The 16,268-nt window shown below is 43.5% G+C and overlaps 1 protein-coding gene across 5 annotated transcripts in view; it reads left to right on the top strand.

Moving 5' to 3' along the window:
* LOC131185003 (uncharacterized) overlaps positions 1-16,268 on the top strand; it is a 136,776-nt gene that overhangs the window by 91,283 nt on the left and 29,225 nt on the right. For all 5 annotated transcript variants that reach the window (XM_058157014.1, XM_058157016.1, XM_058157013.1 and 2 more), the window contains 7 exons: positions 7,153-7,368; positions 8,551-8,721; positions 11,540-11,686; positions 11,769-11,818; positions 12,933-13,053; positions 15,174-15,259; positions 15,521-15,647. In XM_058157014.1, coding sequence (XP_058012997.1) covers positions 7,153-7,368; positions 8,551-8,721; positions 11,540-11,686; positions 11,769-11,818; positions 12,933-13,053; positions 15,174-15,259; positions 15,521-15,647 — 918 coding nt within the window. The remainder of the gene's footprint in view (positions 1-7,152; positions 7,369-8,550; positions 8,722-11,539; positions 11,687-11,768; positions 11,819-12,932; positions 13,054-15,173; positions 15,260-15,520; positions 15,648-16,268) is intronic.

The raw sequence follows: 16,268 nt of genomic DNA, 5'->3' as shown, positions 1-16,268 counted from the left end.
ATCTTTCCCGCCAACAGAGACCTACGCTGCCTCCAGCAGCCTCTATTCCACCTGGCTGGGCGTTTTATCCCGGACAAGGATGGATCCAATATCAATGGCAACCAGCTAGTTCAGGCCCTTTCTTTCCTGTGGGCCCCACGCCGATGGTTGTTTCATCAGCTGAAGCATTTCAAGAACTTGCTTCTCAGCGGCCAGGGGGAATTCCACCCCCCTTTGCAGCCCGACAGCCAGCCACAACAGCAACGGCCCCACCCCCGCAAATCCCTCTGCAGCAGCAAGCAGGCCAGCTAAACCCCCCTGCACCTCCTCCACCAACCCCTCCCCCTTTCAAACCAACCTTTGATGGGAATCCACACCACCTGGCTTACTTTCTCAGCAGAATTGAGGCTTACGTTGAACAATATAGACATCAATACCCATCAGAAAGAAGCCTAATCAACGCCATCTCAGATGGAATGAATGTGGGGCTAGCCTCAGAGTGGATAGCTCAGCTATACAATGAACATGCACCAGAACTAAACAATATTCGTGAATTTATGGTACTGCTTCGCAACCGGTTTCAAGATGATGACCTAATTGCAGAATGTGAAACCACCTTAAAAACAATGAAACAGGGTAACAAACCGCTAAAACAATTTGTATGGGATTTCAGAAGAATTGCTGGCAATCTTAGACATTGGCCAAAACCCATTGTTCTTCATTATTTCAAAGACGCAATTGATCAAAACATCAGAAAAGCCTGCTCTACCAGAGGAATCCCAGAACAACTTAATGCCTGGTACAACGTGTCCATTGCTCTGGACAGAGAATTCCACCCCCTCCAAAGCCAATCACCAACTACAACTCCACAACGACCACCTACAAAATCCTCTCTCTCAAAACCAACCACATCCTCCACCTTTCAACCTTCAACAATAATCAAATGCTACCGTTGTGGAAAACTGGGTCACCGGGCATCAGTTTGCCTAGCCCCAACACCCCTCCCACAGTATCGACCACCAACTGCTACCCGACCACGCAACCCCCCTCGAAAGAATCCTAATACCAGCCGCTTTGCAAGGCAAGCCATAGTCCTCGCTACTGACCTTCCATCATCTGATTTGCCTCCCGACGACTCAACCCAAGCAGAAAACGACCCAATGGTGAGTGCACCTATTCCTCCTTTTGCCATCAAAGTAAACTTAATAATTCCAGGGGGAGGGGCCAAAAAACTTTTAGACGCTATTGTGGACACAGGATGCACCAGATGCCTAATTTCAACCTCCACAGTCGCCCAACTCCGTATAAAAACATTTCCCTTGAAGCACCCAATTAAATTCCACCAAGTAGATGGAACCTTGATTGGTGGCGTTCCAGCAACCCAAATCACACAACTACTTCGCTTAGAAATTGGTGCCCATCATGAACTTATAAGATTCATAGTAATTCCTAAAATGTCAGAATCCATCATCCTGGGTTTAGCTTGGTTGGACAAATGGGAACCCACGATCAAATGGGAAGATGGATTCAGGAAAATTATATGGACTTTCGGACCCTTAGACCAAATCCCCCCCCCCACAAAAAAAAACCTTATCCAAAATGACCACCAGATGGAACCAACAACCACCATATCCAAACCGTCTCCTAATGAACCCCGCATCCCTAAAGCATACATGGATTTATCAGACGTTTTTAGCGAGCATGAATGTAACCACTTACCCCCCCACCGACAAACTGATTGCGCAATTGAATTGCACCCAGGGGCAAAATTACCAAAACCCAAAATGTACTCAATGACGCCAGCAGAAATGTCTGAACTAAGAAAATACATTGACACTAACCTAGCCAGAGGGTTCATTGAACCAGCAAAATCACCTGTAGCTGCGCCTGTGCTATTTAAACAAAAGAAAGATGGTTCGCTTAGATTATGTATTGACTTCAAAAACATCAATGCGATTTGCATACAAAACACTTACCCTTTGCCACTTATGCACGACTTGTTGAACCACCTATCAAAAGGCAAAATTTTCACCAGATTGGATTTAAGGGAAGCCTATTACCGGGTCCGCATCAAGGAAGGTGATGAATGGAAGACGGCTTTCAATTGCCCCTTGGGTAGTTTCCAATACCGTGTCATGCCCTTTGGCCTCCAAGGGGCTCCAGCTGTTTTTATGCAACTAATTAATGAAACCCTGCACCCCCATCTCTACAATGGGGTTCTTGTCTACTTAGATGATATTCTTATTTACACAGACAATATGGAACAACACATCAAATTGGTCAGACAAGTTCTTAAAAAGCTCCTAGCCGCCAAGCTATATGTCAAACTTTCCAAATGCGAATTCCATAAGGAATCCCTGGACTACCTAGGTTACCGGATATCGAACAAAGGTATCGAAATGGACCCAGGCAAAGTAAAAGCAGTATTGGATTAGCAACCGCCACGCACACGTAAGCAACTTCAAAGTTTCTTGGGATTCGCAAATTTTTACCGCAAATTCATTCCTTCTTTCGCAGAGGTAGCTCTACCATTAACAGAATTACTAAAAACTGGGCCATCACCCACCAAACCCAAACCTAACCAACCCCTACCTTGGACAATGGACTGCCAACGTTCCTTTGAACACCTGAAACGCCTCTTCTCGATGGAACCAATTCTTCAACACCCGGATCCAAATAAACCTTTTGTGGTCCAAGCTGATGCAAGTGATGTAGCAATAGCCGCTGTCTTATTACAACGGAATACCGAGAACAACCTTATGCCCTGCGCGTACGTGTCTAAAAAACTGACCGACACTGAACGCAGATGGGCAGTTTGGGAAAAGGAAGCCTTTGCGGTACGTTGGGCACTCCTCTCCTGGAGGCACTTCCTTGAAGGGGCAAAGGAACCTTTCGAGGTGTGGACGGACCACAAAAACCTTGAATACTTAAAAAAACCCCGAAAGCTTTCTCCCAAACAAGTTCGATGGGCTCAGTTTTTCAAGCGCTTCCATTTCACCCTCAAATACATCCCAGGCGACCAAAACCTACTGGCTGACGCCCTATCTAGAAAACCACAATTTGACAGCAAACGCGAAGAGGTGATACATGCGATGATCCCCGATAGCGAACCGGCTAGCCAAGCACTTACTCGACCGCGATCACACCGCAGTACTAACATCCCACCAAATAAACTGCTAGCGGACTTAAAATCAGCACTCACTGACGATGCTTGGTTTAACGAAAACTTGCCAGACCTCACCTTGAGGGATGGGGTACCCTGGAAGGGCACCAAAATTTATGTACCCGTCGCTATGCAGTTGCCAATACTACAGAGAAGCCACGACTCTCGCCTAGGAGGTCACTTTGGATTTTTAAAAACTCTCCACTTGGCTAGAAGACAATTCTGGTGGCCGAAAATGAAATCAGATGTCGAAGACTATGTCAGGAGTTGTGCTACCTGCGCCACCATGAAGTCCAGACCAGGTAAACCCCCTGGACTCCTACAACCCGTAGCCGAACCCACCAGACCCTGGGAAGAGATTGCCATGGATTTTATTGTTGAACTCCCACCTAGTGGAGGAAATACAGTGATATGGACCGTGGTGGACTTGTTCTTTAAACAGGCCCACTTCACTGCGTGCAGCGGATTGCCATCGGCTAGAAAATTAGCAAAGCTCTTCCTCAAACACGTCTACAGACTGCATGGAGTCCCTAAAAGGATAATATCCGACAGGGGTGTTCAATTCACAGCCAAGTTCTGGAGAGAGTTCCTACGGTCCATTGGGTCGTCTCAAGGACTTAGTTCTGGATTCCATCCGGAGACTAACGGAGCGGCTGAAAAATTAAATTTGATGGTGGAACAATACATACGGTGTTACGTAAATTACCAACAAGAAAACTGGTCTGACTTGTTACCATTTGCAGAGGTTGCATATAATAATGCCGTACACAGCAGCAAGGGGTTAACCCCTTTTCAAGTAACCAGCGGCATGGACTTGCTCCAATGCCTGAACTCCCGTGCAACCCCCACTTCGGTTTCCTAACGGACTGGATGAATTCGTTGAAGAAAGGTTGGGAAAACACAAAAGGCCTTAGCTGTGACAGCTCGAATTACAAAGCCCAAGCTGACAAACACCGTTCCTTCAACCCCTTTTCGCATTGGAGATAAAGTCTTTTGTCTACTAAGTATCTAAGATTAAGGATACCCAGCAGAAAATTCGGTCCAAAATTTTTGGGTCCTTTCCCCATTGTAAAAATTATTAATCCCGTTACCGTCCAACTCAAGCTCCCTCGAATGTTGGGGAAAATACACCCGGTATTCCATACCAGCTTATTAAAACCTGCTAGACAGTCTGGTCTGAGACCTCAACCTGCCGCTCCCCCACCACCCTTGATAATCCAAGGTGAAACCCACTATGAAAACAAGAAAATCCTTGACTCTAGACTATATAGAGGTCAATTACAATATTTAGTCCACTGGAAAGGATATCCATTATCTGAATCTACTTGGGTCAAAAGTTGGAAAGTAAATGCGGACAATTTGATTAGACAATTTCACGACACTTTCCCTGACAAACCTAAGAAACCTCTTGGAGAGGGGAGGGGGGGTAGAAGGGAAGTGTGGACCACTGACATTCTTCTTTATCGACTCTTTGTTTTCTTTCCTAGGATATAGCTTCTTTTCAAGAGGGGACGCCTGTCAGGCCTGGAAACCATATTAGACTTAAGGTTTCCAGACGCTGCCACATTTTTCCCCTGAGGGGGAGAAGGGGGGCTGAGGGGTATGGTAACATTCTTTAGACGGTCAAGGTCGGATGGGGTTCACATCTGCAGGAAGAATGGCAAGAAGATATTCGAATGGACTGGGAGAACGTGGGACCATGTGACCATCAAAGGGGTCAGGGGGGTGGGACTCTTGGGGTTTGTATAACTGGGGAAAAGAATCCGGAACTTCAGTTTTGGAATTGCACTCATCGTGTGCCAGTCTCCTCATGCTAGTAAAGAACTCTGGAAAAGAAATGTCTCTGAGTTTCTTTTACGCAGAAGAGGTATTTCTGGAACCTTGACATGATACACAGCTGTACATTTCCACCCCTAACCACCCCAACAAAGCCATTGAAGTGATGTCCCGGTGTCTGGAGGCCGTGCGGGTCTGGATGGGGAGAAACAGGCTCCGACTCAACCCTTCCAAGACCGAGTGGCTGTGAATGCCGGCATCCCGGTACAGGCAGCTGATTCCATTGCTGACTGTTGGAGGCGAGTCATTGGCCCCCATGGAGAGGGTCCGCAATCTGGGCGTCCTTCTGGATGCACGGCTGTCGTTAGAAGAGCATATGATGGCTGTCGCCAGAGGAGCTTTTTATCAGGTTCGCCTGATATGCCAGTTGCGTCCCTTCTTAGACCGGGATTCCCTATGCATAGTCACTCACGCCCTCGTCACTTCCCGCCTGGACTACTGCAATGCTCTCTACATGGGGCTCCCCTTGAAGAGCACCCGGAGGCTCCAACTGGTTCAGAATGTGGCCGCGCGGGTGATAGAGGGAGCAACTCGAGGCTCCCATATAACAGCAGGCTGCACTGGCTTCCGGTGGTCTTCTGGGTGCAATTCAAGGTATTGGTTACCACCTTTAAAGCGCTCCATGGCATAGGACCGGGGTATTTATGGGACCGCCTGCTGCTACCGGTGGCCTCCCATTGACCAGTGCGCTCCCATAGGGAGGGTCTCCTCAGGGTGCCGTCGGCCAGACAATGTTGGCTGATGACCCCCAGGGGGAGGGCCTTCTCTGTGGGGGCTCCAGCCCTCTGGAACGAGCTACCTCCAGGGATCCGCCAACTCCCTGACCTCCGGACCTTCTGTCGCGAGTTGAAGACGTTTTTGTTCCATCACGCAGGACTGGCCTAATAGTTTTTAATGGGGTTTTTATTGGATTTTTACAGTTCTCAGCCAAATTCGAATTAGTCTTTTAATATTTGCTTTTAATTTTTGTATTTGTTATTTTATTCTGGCTGTAAACCGCCCTGAGTCCTTTGGGAGAAGGGCGGTATAGAAATTAAAATAATAAATAAATAGATAGATAGATAGATAGATAGATAGATAGATAGATAGATAGATAGATAGATAGATAGTGTTGTTAATTACTAGTTGATCCAGTCCCAGATTAGTAACAGCATTGTAGAGTGTTGCATGTATGGGTTCAGTTGTACATTCATTTAGGGTCCAATTAATAAGAGGTAGATTGAAGTCACCAAGAAAGATAAGAGGGTGCGGGCAGGAGGCTGCCCACGTTAGTAGTGAAATTAACTTGTTCGCATGTACGATGTCGTAATCAGGCTCTGTAACATAGTAAGAATCGAAATGTGGTATTTAAGGACAGCTTGCAGACGATGGTCTAAGGAAGAGCGAGTTCCTGTGTAACTTGAATATTTTTCAGATTTAGGGACTTTTTATAGCAAAAAGATAGCAATACTACCTCCTCTCTGGATTTCACGGTTGGACCGGTAAACATGATAGTCTTTTACTATGGTAATGGAGTCAGGGAGGGATGCGTTCAGCCATGTTTTGCAGACAAATATAATGTCGAATATAGCTGTATTTAGTAAGAGGAGGAATTCAGGCATTTTGTCTTAGTCCTTCTCCACACTGTCAACCACATCATTGATAATGCATCTTTGTGCGTGTCCATGACAAAAATTGTGTTGAGAGAAAAGAGAAGCCTGTTTAAAATATAGAGCTGGTCAAGACAACATTCTCTTTCCTCAGTTGTGGCCTAGGATTGAAAGCAAGGCAATGTCTTTGGATGAGATGGGTGGCACATCAATTCCACCAGTCACACACTCAAATGCATACCAGGAGGATATGCCATACAAAAGTGGCTTTCAGGGCATGCTTGTCCTGTGGTTAAGAGGAAGCCATGTGGAGCTCTAGGCCTGGAAATGCTCAAAAGTTGTCACATCATAATAAGATAGTAAGTCAAGATTTTCAAGGGGATTATTTGCCCTCCCATTCCTTGGTCTGAGCAGCAAAATCAACATCAGAATTGAATGATGACTTGGGAGTTGTACCTAAGGATCAAGGTCAGGGCCTTTGAACAAATATATACACAAACAAATCAATGCCATGGAATTTTCTCCGAGTCAATTTGGAATTTCAAATATCACAACTTTACGTAACTTCCATCTTTTCTTTTGTAGCTTGCTCATATGCTTGTGGCTCAAGTCAAGACATTTGATAAAGAGACCTTGATAGCTTTGGGACAGCAAGCAATGGGGCTCACTGTGGGTCAGATTTCAAATCTAACACCACAAGACCTAGTAGATCACAAGGTTTTGGAATCACTCGGCCAGGTCAAGGGCTGGAACAGAGGACAATCCCAGATTCTGGTAAACAACATCCTGCTCAATTACAAGGTAAATCTTGTGACTTCCCATTTCTGATCTGTTAATATCAGTGTGTGTCACCAGTTTTCAACCGATCTAATTGTGATGCAATAAGATACATTTTTTAATTTTAGTTTTTGAAGAAAAAACATAATGGAGAGAGAATTCCAGCTCACTGCAAATAAACAAACTTCAATCATGTTTTCCCCTCCTGTCTCTGGAATAGTTTCTTGTATGCCGTCATCCTCAATATCCCATTAATGCCTGTCCTGCCAGGGCACCCGCAGGAAAGTTTTAAAAAGTTAAAATTGCAGTCACAGTTACGATCTTGACTTTTTTAATTCCCCTGTGGAGCTGCTTTTGATGTACCATTATGGCTTACAAAGGCCTATCTGCCAAAGGTGACACAAGATCCGAGTAGATCTTCCCTATAATGGTTTGAGCTGGCACCTGTGGAGCTTGAAACTTAACTTTTCTAATGCTGGGAAAGGAAAAAAGTAGGGAAATATCTCTGGTAGTTGAACTGGCAAAAAGAGGCCTTCTGTGTATTCATTTTGCCTGTTTACAATACCATCACATGAAAGAAGAGATAAAGAAGGAAGCAAGAGGGTGAGAGAAGAGAGGGAAATGAAGTGACATGGTCATCTTCTGAAATGTGTGCCCATTTCGTATACTGAGACAAAGGATGGATGTGGAAAACTAATTCCCCACGTGTCCACAATCTTCTTTCCCAATAGATTTCCATTGAAAATAGTCGGGTCTTGGGTCTGGTATTGCTAACCAAACTGGCAGGGCTGTGTGGTCCTGCTTCTCGTCTCCCCAACCAGAGAAAGAACATTCTGAAAGAGGCAATTTAGCAAGGGAAACAATTAGTTTAGGGGTGAAATTCACTTACCTTCCCTACCAGTCCGCAAATGCGCGCGTGCGCATGCGTAGAGGCTTAAAATCATCGCAAAAAAGCGATGTCATGACGTCCTCACGGGTGGGCAGAGCTCACCTGAGCCTGATAGACCCGGCTGAATTCACCCTGATCAATCTCTTGGAATCTCCTCCTCTTTCAGGGCGAGGGACAGAGGGGATCAGAGGAAGAGGTTGGGTATGGGTAGGGTGGTTGACACCAATAGAGGGCATTTGACTTCCGCCCCCTCCAGTCTAGGCAAATGCTGGCAGAGGAGATTTATGCCTTGACCATCTGCCTCATTCTTCCTGCAGCTAGACACAGTTGAGAAATTTGAGCATCTCGGTACCCTGGCAGAAGGCTTGCCAGGTCACAGTTTTGACACCTTGGCAGCCTGTTTCGTAGTTAAGCTGGCCAAGAATGTGGGCTTTCAGAGAGCTTTCAGAAAAAGTCCTGGTCATGTGAAGAAGGCCTTTGTCAGTAAGGTAAGAGGAGAAAAGTGACTATAAGAAATGTTGGGGAAAGGGTGGGTCCCTTTAGGATTGCTCAGATAAATGAATGAATCAACAAGTTTCAACAAGCTGCCTATGCTGTAAATCAAAGACTGTTTGAAGTCGGAAGGTCTTTGCAGCATCCAGCCCCCAATCCTTGCTCCCTGCAGGAAGGCTGATTAAAGCCTCCCTGGCAGGTAGCTCTGTAGCCCCTTGTTGGAGACCAACAGTGAAAGGGGGAGCCCCCCCGTCCTTTGGCTCTTGCCCTTGGTGTAGGTCTCTCAAAGACAAAGTTGGCCACTCTTGCGGCTGCTGCTTTCTTGCTTCTGTCAGCTGCTGCTGATGAAGGAAGTTGTAGTGGTATGAGAGCTTTACAACTCTACAGCTTCCCTACCTTCTAGCTGGATTGGGAGTAGATATTGAAATTTGTCATGAAGCTTCTGATTTATTTATTTTGTACGATTATTATAACTCCCTTTCAGGAAAACAGCTCTCCCAAAACCAACTTCTGAGTTGTAAAAGTCCTTAATTGTAAGTAAGCATACAAAAGTATTAAGTAATGCATTTGATAAAGCAGACCACAACCTACTTCTTGGTAAGATCCCATAATGTGGGATAAACAGCTTCACCATCAGATGGATTCATAATTGGCTGAGCAACTGCACTCAAGCATGTAGTCCTCAATGGAGCTACATCTACATGGAGGGAAACACGCAATGGGGGTACCTCAAGGTTCTATCTTAGGCCTACTACTTTTCAATATCTTCATAAATGATGTAGATGAGGGAACAGAAGGGGAACTCATAAAATTTGTAGATGACACCAAGCTGAGGGGAATTGACAGTCTTTTGGAAGATAGACTCAAGTTTCAGAAGGATCTTGAGAAACTTGAACAATGGGCCCTAGCCAACAAGATGCAGTACAATGGTTAGAAAAGTAAATTCCTGCACTTAGGCAGAAAAAAACCAAATGCATAGGTATGAAATAGGCAGTACCTGGCTCAACAGCAGTAATTGTGAGAGATCTGTAAGGCTCTGGTGGATCACCACTCAAGTGTGAGGCAATAATCTACTGCAGCTGCCAAAAAAACCAATGCCGTCCTAGGCTGCATCAATAGAGGAATAGCATCAAGATCATGGGAAGTGGTCGTACTGCTTTATACTGCACCGGTGAGACTGTACTTTGAATACCGTTTCCAGTTCTGGTCACCACATTTCAAAAAGATGCTGAGGTCCTAGAAAGAGTTCAGAGAACAACAAAAATGATAAGGGGTCTGTAGGCTAAATCATGTACAGCTAAGGAAAGCAGGTATATTTAGCCTAATAAAGAGAAAGGTTAGGGGTGACACAATAGCTGTCTTCTAATACTTAAAGGCCATCACAGAGAAGAGAGCATCATTCATTCTCCACAGCACCCGAAGCGATGGGTGGAAGCTTGTCAGAGGGGGATTCAATCTGGGATTAAGTAGGCATTTCCTGACAGGGCAATTAACCAATAGAGTTGTGAATGCTCCATTACTAGAGGTTTTCAAGAAAAGATTGGACAATCATTTGTCCAGGATGGTATAAGAATTTCTGCTTGAGCAGGGGGTTGGACTCAGTGGTGGGATTCGACCTGTGTAACAACTGGTTTGTGCTCCGTATACATTTGAAAACAGCTCTAAAACTTACCTTCTACTGCAGCCCTGAGGCAAGGCAATCTGCTCTGCCGTGCCTATCAGCTGGGCTTCAAACAGAGGAAATATAGGAGGCACCTTGCTCAATAGTAGTAACTGTGGGAGGGATCTTGGAGTCCTAGTGGACAACCATTTAGATATGAGCCAGCCGTGTGCAGCAGCTGCTAAAAAAGCCAAGACAATTCTGGGCTGCATCAACAGAGGGATAGAATCAAGAACACGTGAAGTGTTAATACCACTGTATAAGGTCTTGGTAAGGCCACACTTGGAATATTGCATTCAGTTTTGGTCACCACGATGTAAAAAAGATGTGGAGACTCTAGAAAGAGTGCAGAGAAGAGCAACAAAGATGATTAGGGGACTGGAGGCTAAAACGTATGAAGAACGGTTGCAGGAACTGGGTATGTCTAGTTTCATGAAAAGAAGGACGAGGGGAGACAGGATATCAGTGTTCCAATATCTCGGGGGTGGCCACGAAGAAGAGGGAGTCAAACTATTCTCCAAAGCACCTGAGGGTAGAACAAGAAGCAATGGGTGGAAACTGATCAAGGAGAGAAGCAACTTAGAACTAAGGAGAAATTTCCTGACAGTTAGAACAATCGATAAGTGGAACAACTTGCCTCCAGAAGTTGTGAATGCTCCAACACTGGACATTTTTAAGAAAATGTTGGATAGCCATTTGACTGAATTGGTGTAGGGTTTCCTGCCTGGCCAGGGGGTTGGACTAAAAGGCCTCTAAGGTCCCTTCCAACTCTGTTATTATTATTATATAAAGGTTGGTATAATGCAGGGGTGGGTGGCCGGGCCCAGCTGATTGTCGGAGCGAACCTGTTTGCTCTCAGCTGATTGTTGGAGCTAGTGGTTCACCCGAACTTGTCCGAACCGGCTGAATCCCACCCCTGGTTGGACTAGAAGACCTCCAAGATCCCATCCAGTCCTATGATTCTATGAGTCTTTCCCACAAGGTCATTGGGGATTATGACCCTGTGGAGAAAGGATACAGCTATGCAGAATTAGATCTCCCTTCCCTTCCCCTAATTTCTGGGGTTTGCCCCCCCACTTTTAAACAGCATGCACGCACCTTTTAAAACCTGCTGGTTGGAGCAGTTCATCTGACTTTCTTTGGGCCATTTGCAGATCCTCTCAAACTCTTCCTCTCTTGATGACATCTTAAATAATGTTCCAGATGATTTAATTGAATTTGTTCCCAATTCACTGCTGGTGTCTGGAGGCCAGATTCCAGATCTCCACAAGATCAACGAGAAACCTTGGTCTCCACAACAGGTATGGCTCTGGAACATATTTGCTGACTGAACCAGGGCAGACTCTGGCATTTCTTGCTTCTGATGTGCTCTTCTCATTCCAGGCAGCAGTCATGTTTGGAGATCTCTTCGCCAGAATTGAGAACTACACAATGTGAGTTCTGGGATCATGATAGTAGAGTGAGTAAGGAAGGAGAAAAACAAGATAGAGCAGTTACAGATTGTATTTATTTATCCCTTTAAATAGTGTAGGATATTTCAATTATATACAGTATGGGGAATGATGACACAATCATGCTTAACCAGCTTGCTTCTTCCCAACATACCTAGGGTGTGTGTGTTTGAGCTTAAATGCCTATTTAGTTAGTTTATAACTCAGTGTATTCTGAACATGCAAAAATGGGTTGAGCGTGATGCGCATACATTTGTATGTGCCATACATTTTATTTTTATAATAATATAGCAATAATTTTATTTTTAAGCAAAGCATGTGTTACGTTCCTGGGAAAGCTGTCAAGCTTTTAACATTTCAACTTGAGCTTCTGTCTAAAATAGCCCTCAACTTACCACCACGGTGGGAGCAGAACTTCCGTTGCTGAGCAATGTGGTAGTTAAGTAGACATGCCCGATTTTGCGGTTGTTAAGCTAACAGTCATTAAACCAGTGATTGTAATGCAAGGAGTACTTGTACTTGACATATTTAACATATGAGCTTCTACAAAGAGGGTCAGAAAAGTCAAGATGGTTGCTGTGACTGTGATCAAAGTTGTGAATGCTCCAACACTGGAATATAGTGGTTGTATAGCCTTTTGTTTGGATAGCCTTTTGTCTGAAATGGTGCAGGGTTTCCTGCCTGGGCAGGAGATTGGACTAGAAGACCTCCAAGGTCCCTTCCAACTCTGTTGTTATGTTATGTTATGTTATGTTATGTTATGTTATGTTATGTTATGTTATGTTATGTTATGTTATGTTATGTTATGTTACGTTCTGCCCCATTTAAAATTTTATATATTTATTTGATTTCAGCCAAATGACTCTCAGCAGCTTGTGCATCATTTACAATGCCTCTATAGCAGAGACAGAATTTTGATAATTCTGTAGATTCTTGGCTGCAGCCCTTTACTTTTTTGACAGCCTCCCCTTCCCCCTCCCATATCTGATTATCCATTTCTTTTGTGAGAGAAAAAAGCTTTCTTGATTTATTGAAATCTGATATAATTATTCTCTAAGACATGATTGACCAGTCAATGTCTCTCTGTGGCTTTCAGGCTTTCTCCATTCATCTTGCAAGGCTTTCAGTGTAACACAGCAAGTAAACTGATGCCTGGGCAGCTCTCCTCCTTAGTTCAAGAAGTGAGACGTCAAAAGGTCAATTTGAGTGAAGAACAGGTGAGGAGATCTCTGGGACCAGGTTCAGATCAAACCCAGGTTCAAGGTAGAAAGAGGGCAAGGGCTGCATATGGTGGGGCAGAAGCCAAGAGCTTGAGTCTCGCATGTCAGCGGCAAGAAAAAGGGGTCAGGCCCTGTTCCTGCCCAAAGCAGGGGCCTGGCAGATTTATTTATTTTATTTTATTTATTTATTTTGTCACAACAGTGTATATATAAGCATAAGCATGAAAGTAACTATATAATATATAAGCATATATATATATATATCAGCATAAGCATGCAATAACTATATTAATTGGATATAATGAAAGGAAACAATAGGACAGGAACGGTAGGCACGTTTGTGCTCTTATGCACGCCCCTTACGGACCTTTTAGGAATGGGGTGAGGTCAATAGTAGACAGTTTTTGGTTAAAGCTTTCGGGATTTTGAGAAGAGACCACAGAGTCAGGTAGTGTGTTCCAAGCATTAACAACTCTGTTACAGAAGTCATATTTTCTGCAATCAAGATTGAAGCGGTTAACATTAATTTTAAATCTATTGTTTGCTCTTGTATTGTTGTGATTGAAGCTGAAGTAGTCTTTAACAGGAAGGACATTGCAATAGATGATTCTATGAGTTAAACACAGGTCCTGTCGAGGGCGGCTGAGTTCTAAGTTTTCTAAACCCAGGATTTCAAGTCTGGTGGGATAAGGTATTTTGTTGTATTCAGAGGAGTGGAGAACTCTTCTTGTAAAATATTTCTGGACACGTTCAATTGTATTGATGTCTGAAATGTGGTATGGGTTTCAGACAGGCAAGCTCTATTCAAGAATTGGTCTAGCAAATGTTTTATAAGCTCTGGTAAGGAGTGTAGTGTTTCTGGAGAAGAAGCTACGTAAGATTAGGTTTACAACTCTTAAAGCCTTTTTTGCGATGTAGTTGCAGTCATTACTCAAGTCATTAAGTTTGTTGTTCACAAAATTATAAAAAGCACGATTGGAATTTGTGTGCAGAAGGTCTTCTTCTTGCTTGTTGTGGTAATTGGTGCATTCAATTTTTATTTGGTTGCATATATCTCTGTATTGCTATGAAACAGGATAACATTTGAATTTCACTTGTGATATATCCAGCCGTAATCTATAAACTGGCTTTTTTCATTAATGGCTTTTCTAGTATTTGCCATAAAACTGACCTCTCAAGACCTTTGTCTTAGAACATTTGCTTATAACATGTCCAGAATTGGCTGGGACAAGCCTGACATTAGCTGACTGGATATTAAAGGATAGCTGGGTAATTAATTTCTTGTGATCTGCTACTTCCTAAAGCAGGTGAAACCATTAAGCTATTTACTTCAGGATTATGTAGAAGAGGGAATTTCATTCTACATAACATCTTTCTTATAGCAGAAAAACAGCTCCAACTCTCTTTTCTTCTTGGTAAGTCATGAGCCTGTGAGTTTTCTGTCTGAATAACACACCACGGATACCCATTCTTGGAGGAAATAGTGGAAAGTGTCAGCCAAAAGCCTGATTCCCCCATACATTCCACTTTTAATGTGCAATTAGATTTTATTTCTGTCTGATTCTACACTGCTTTACATCTACAGTGGCTGGTGTAGAGTTCACTAATGCCTGTAAACTCATACATGTTAGTTTATCTGAGAAATTTGTTGCTGATTTCTCTCTTCCATTTCACTTTGTTGACAATTTTGCAGCCTTCTCAGGAAGAATTAAACTATGATCTCCAACTGAAAGAAGCCTCTGTGGTACTATAAGTGAATTGGAACCATGTTTAATAATGATGACCTTTAATTTTCTGCTTAGCATTAAGTTAAAAAAATTAGCAAGCCATAATTTTAATTATGCACAGTGTTTCCCAAAATCTGGTTACAATTCTGATTCTCGTCTTTCCCAGCCATGTGTAACTTCTGGGTGTTTGAGCTCCACTCATTTAGCCATCCAATTCCCCTGAACTCTTCCGAAGACCCCCTAAGACACCTTCGGTCTGCCCACCTGGATTTTGATCATGCTGATGGAGATTAGACGGGCTGAGATGCAACCACGCAGGTGGCCACGTGGTTGGGAAGTTTATCTTTTTTTGCTTATTGTGACAGCAATGTCTTATTTTCTTCCCATCAGCTCTCCTGCATGGCCAGACTTCTCATTAAAAGCAACCTGACCACAAACCTCAGCAGCTACCCAGCAGATGTTCTGCTTTCTTTCCCGTGAGTAGTTCTGAAGTGCGCTCTCCAACAGAAGGGAGAGGCTTTTGTGCCCCTTTCAAGCCAGCTATTAAAGCTTTCCTTCTGGCTCTCTTTTGAGTCTAGCAATTTTAACCTTCCCCGACAACTGTCCAAAAAATGAGTCCCAGGAGCAACAATGATCTTCATTTACACATTTACTCTCTAAGTCTAGCTATGGAGGGAGGGAGTAATAAACCATTTTTTCTTGCATCTTAAATGATGACAGTTCTGTTTTTTTTCCAGCATTAGTAAAGTAGAACATCAAAGCTGTGAAATGTTTTACACTTTGGCTTCTCAAGGGAACCTAAGTTTATTGGCCAATGGATCATCCCAGCGGACCAGACTTTTGGAGCATGCATTGCGTTGTTTTGTGAGTGATGATTCTTTCTCCCTCCTGGCTGACTTTTGTGTTCTACAGAGCAGGCTCTCCAAACTGGGGTGTGCACATCTCAAGAGATGCACAAGATGATTAATTGAGATGTGAGAAGATAGGTTACAATACTGATTTATATTTATTTATCTTTGCCTTTTCTAATTTCATTTTGGGGATATGTTTTATATGTTTAAGTGTTGTACCTTATGATTCTTGACGAATGTATCTTTTCTTTTATGTACACCGAGAGCTTATGCAGCAAGACAAATTCCTTGTGTGTCCAATCACACTTGGCCAATAAAGAATTCTCTTCTATAATACACATATTTTAATATAATATATAATAATACATGTACACTATATAAATTATACATATATGCATATAAGTGGGGATCCATGCTGAGAAGGATATATTGTCAAAAAAGTTCAGAACCACTGCCATAGAAACTCTCTTATTCTGCTCTCTTATTTCTTTTTTTATCCTGAGTAAATCTTCAGCATTTGAGATTATAAGGAGTCCTTCCTTCTAATTGTCTCTTTGAAAACAGTGTTTTTGAGGAGGGGTGAAAGTCAGTTTTATATATAGATGGACATTTTTCCAGGCACATGACATCCCTT

The sequence above is a fragment of the Ahaetulla prasina genome, chromosome 14 (assembly GCF_028640845.1).
Source record: "Ahaetulla prasina isolate Xishuangbanna chromosome 14, ASM2864084v1, whole genome shotgun sequence".
In the NCBI taxonomy this organism is placed as follows: domain Eukaryota; kingdom Metazoa; phylum Chordata; class Lepidosauria; order Squamata; family Colubridae; genus Ahaetulla; species Ahaetulla prasina.
The sequence above is the reverse complement of the archived record's forward strand: the minus strand, read 5'-3'. Positions and strand labels throughout refer to the sequence as shown.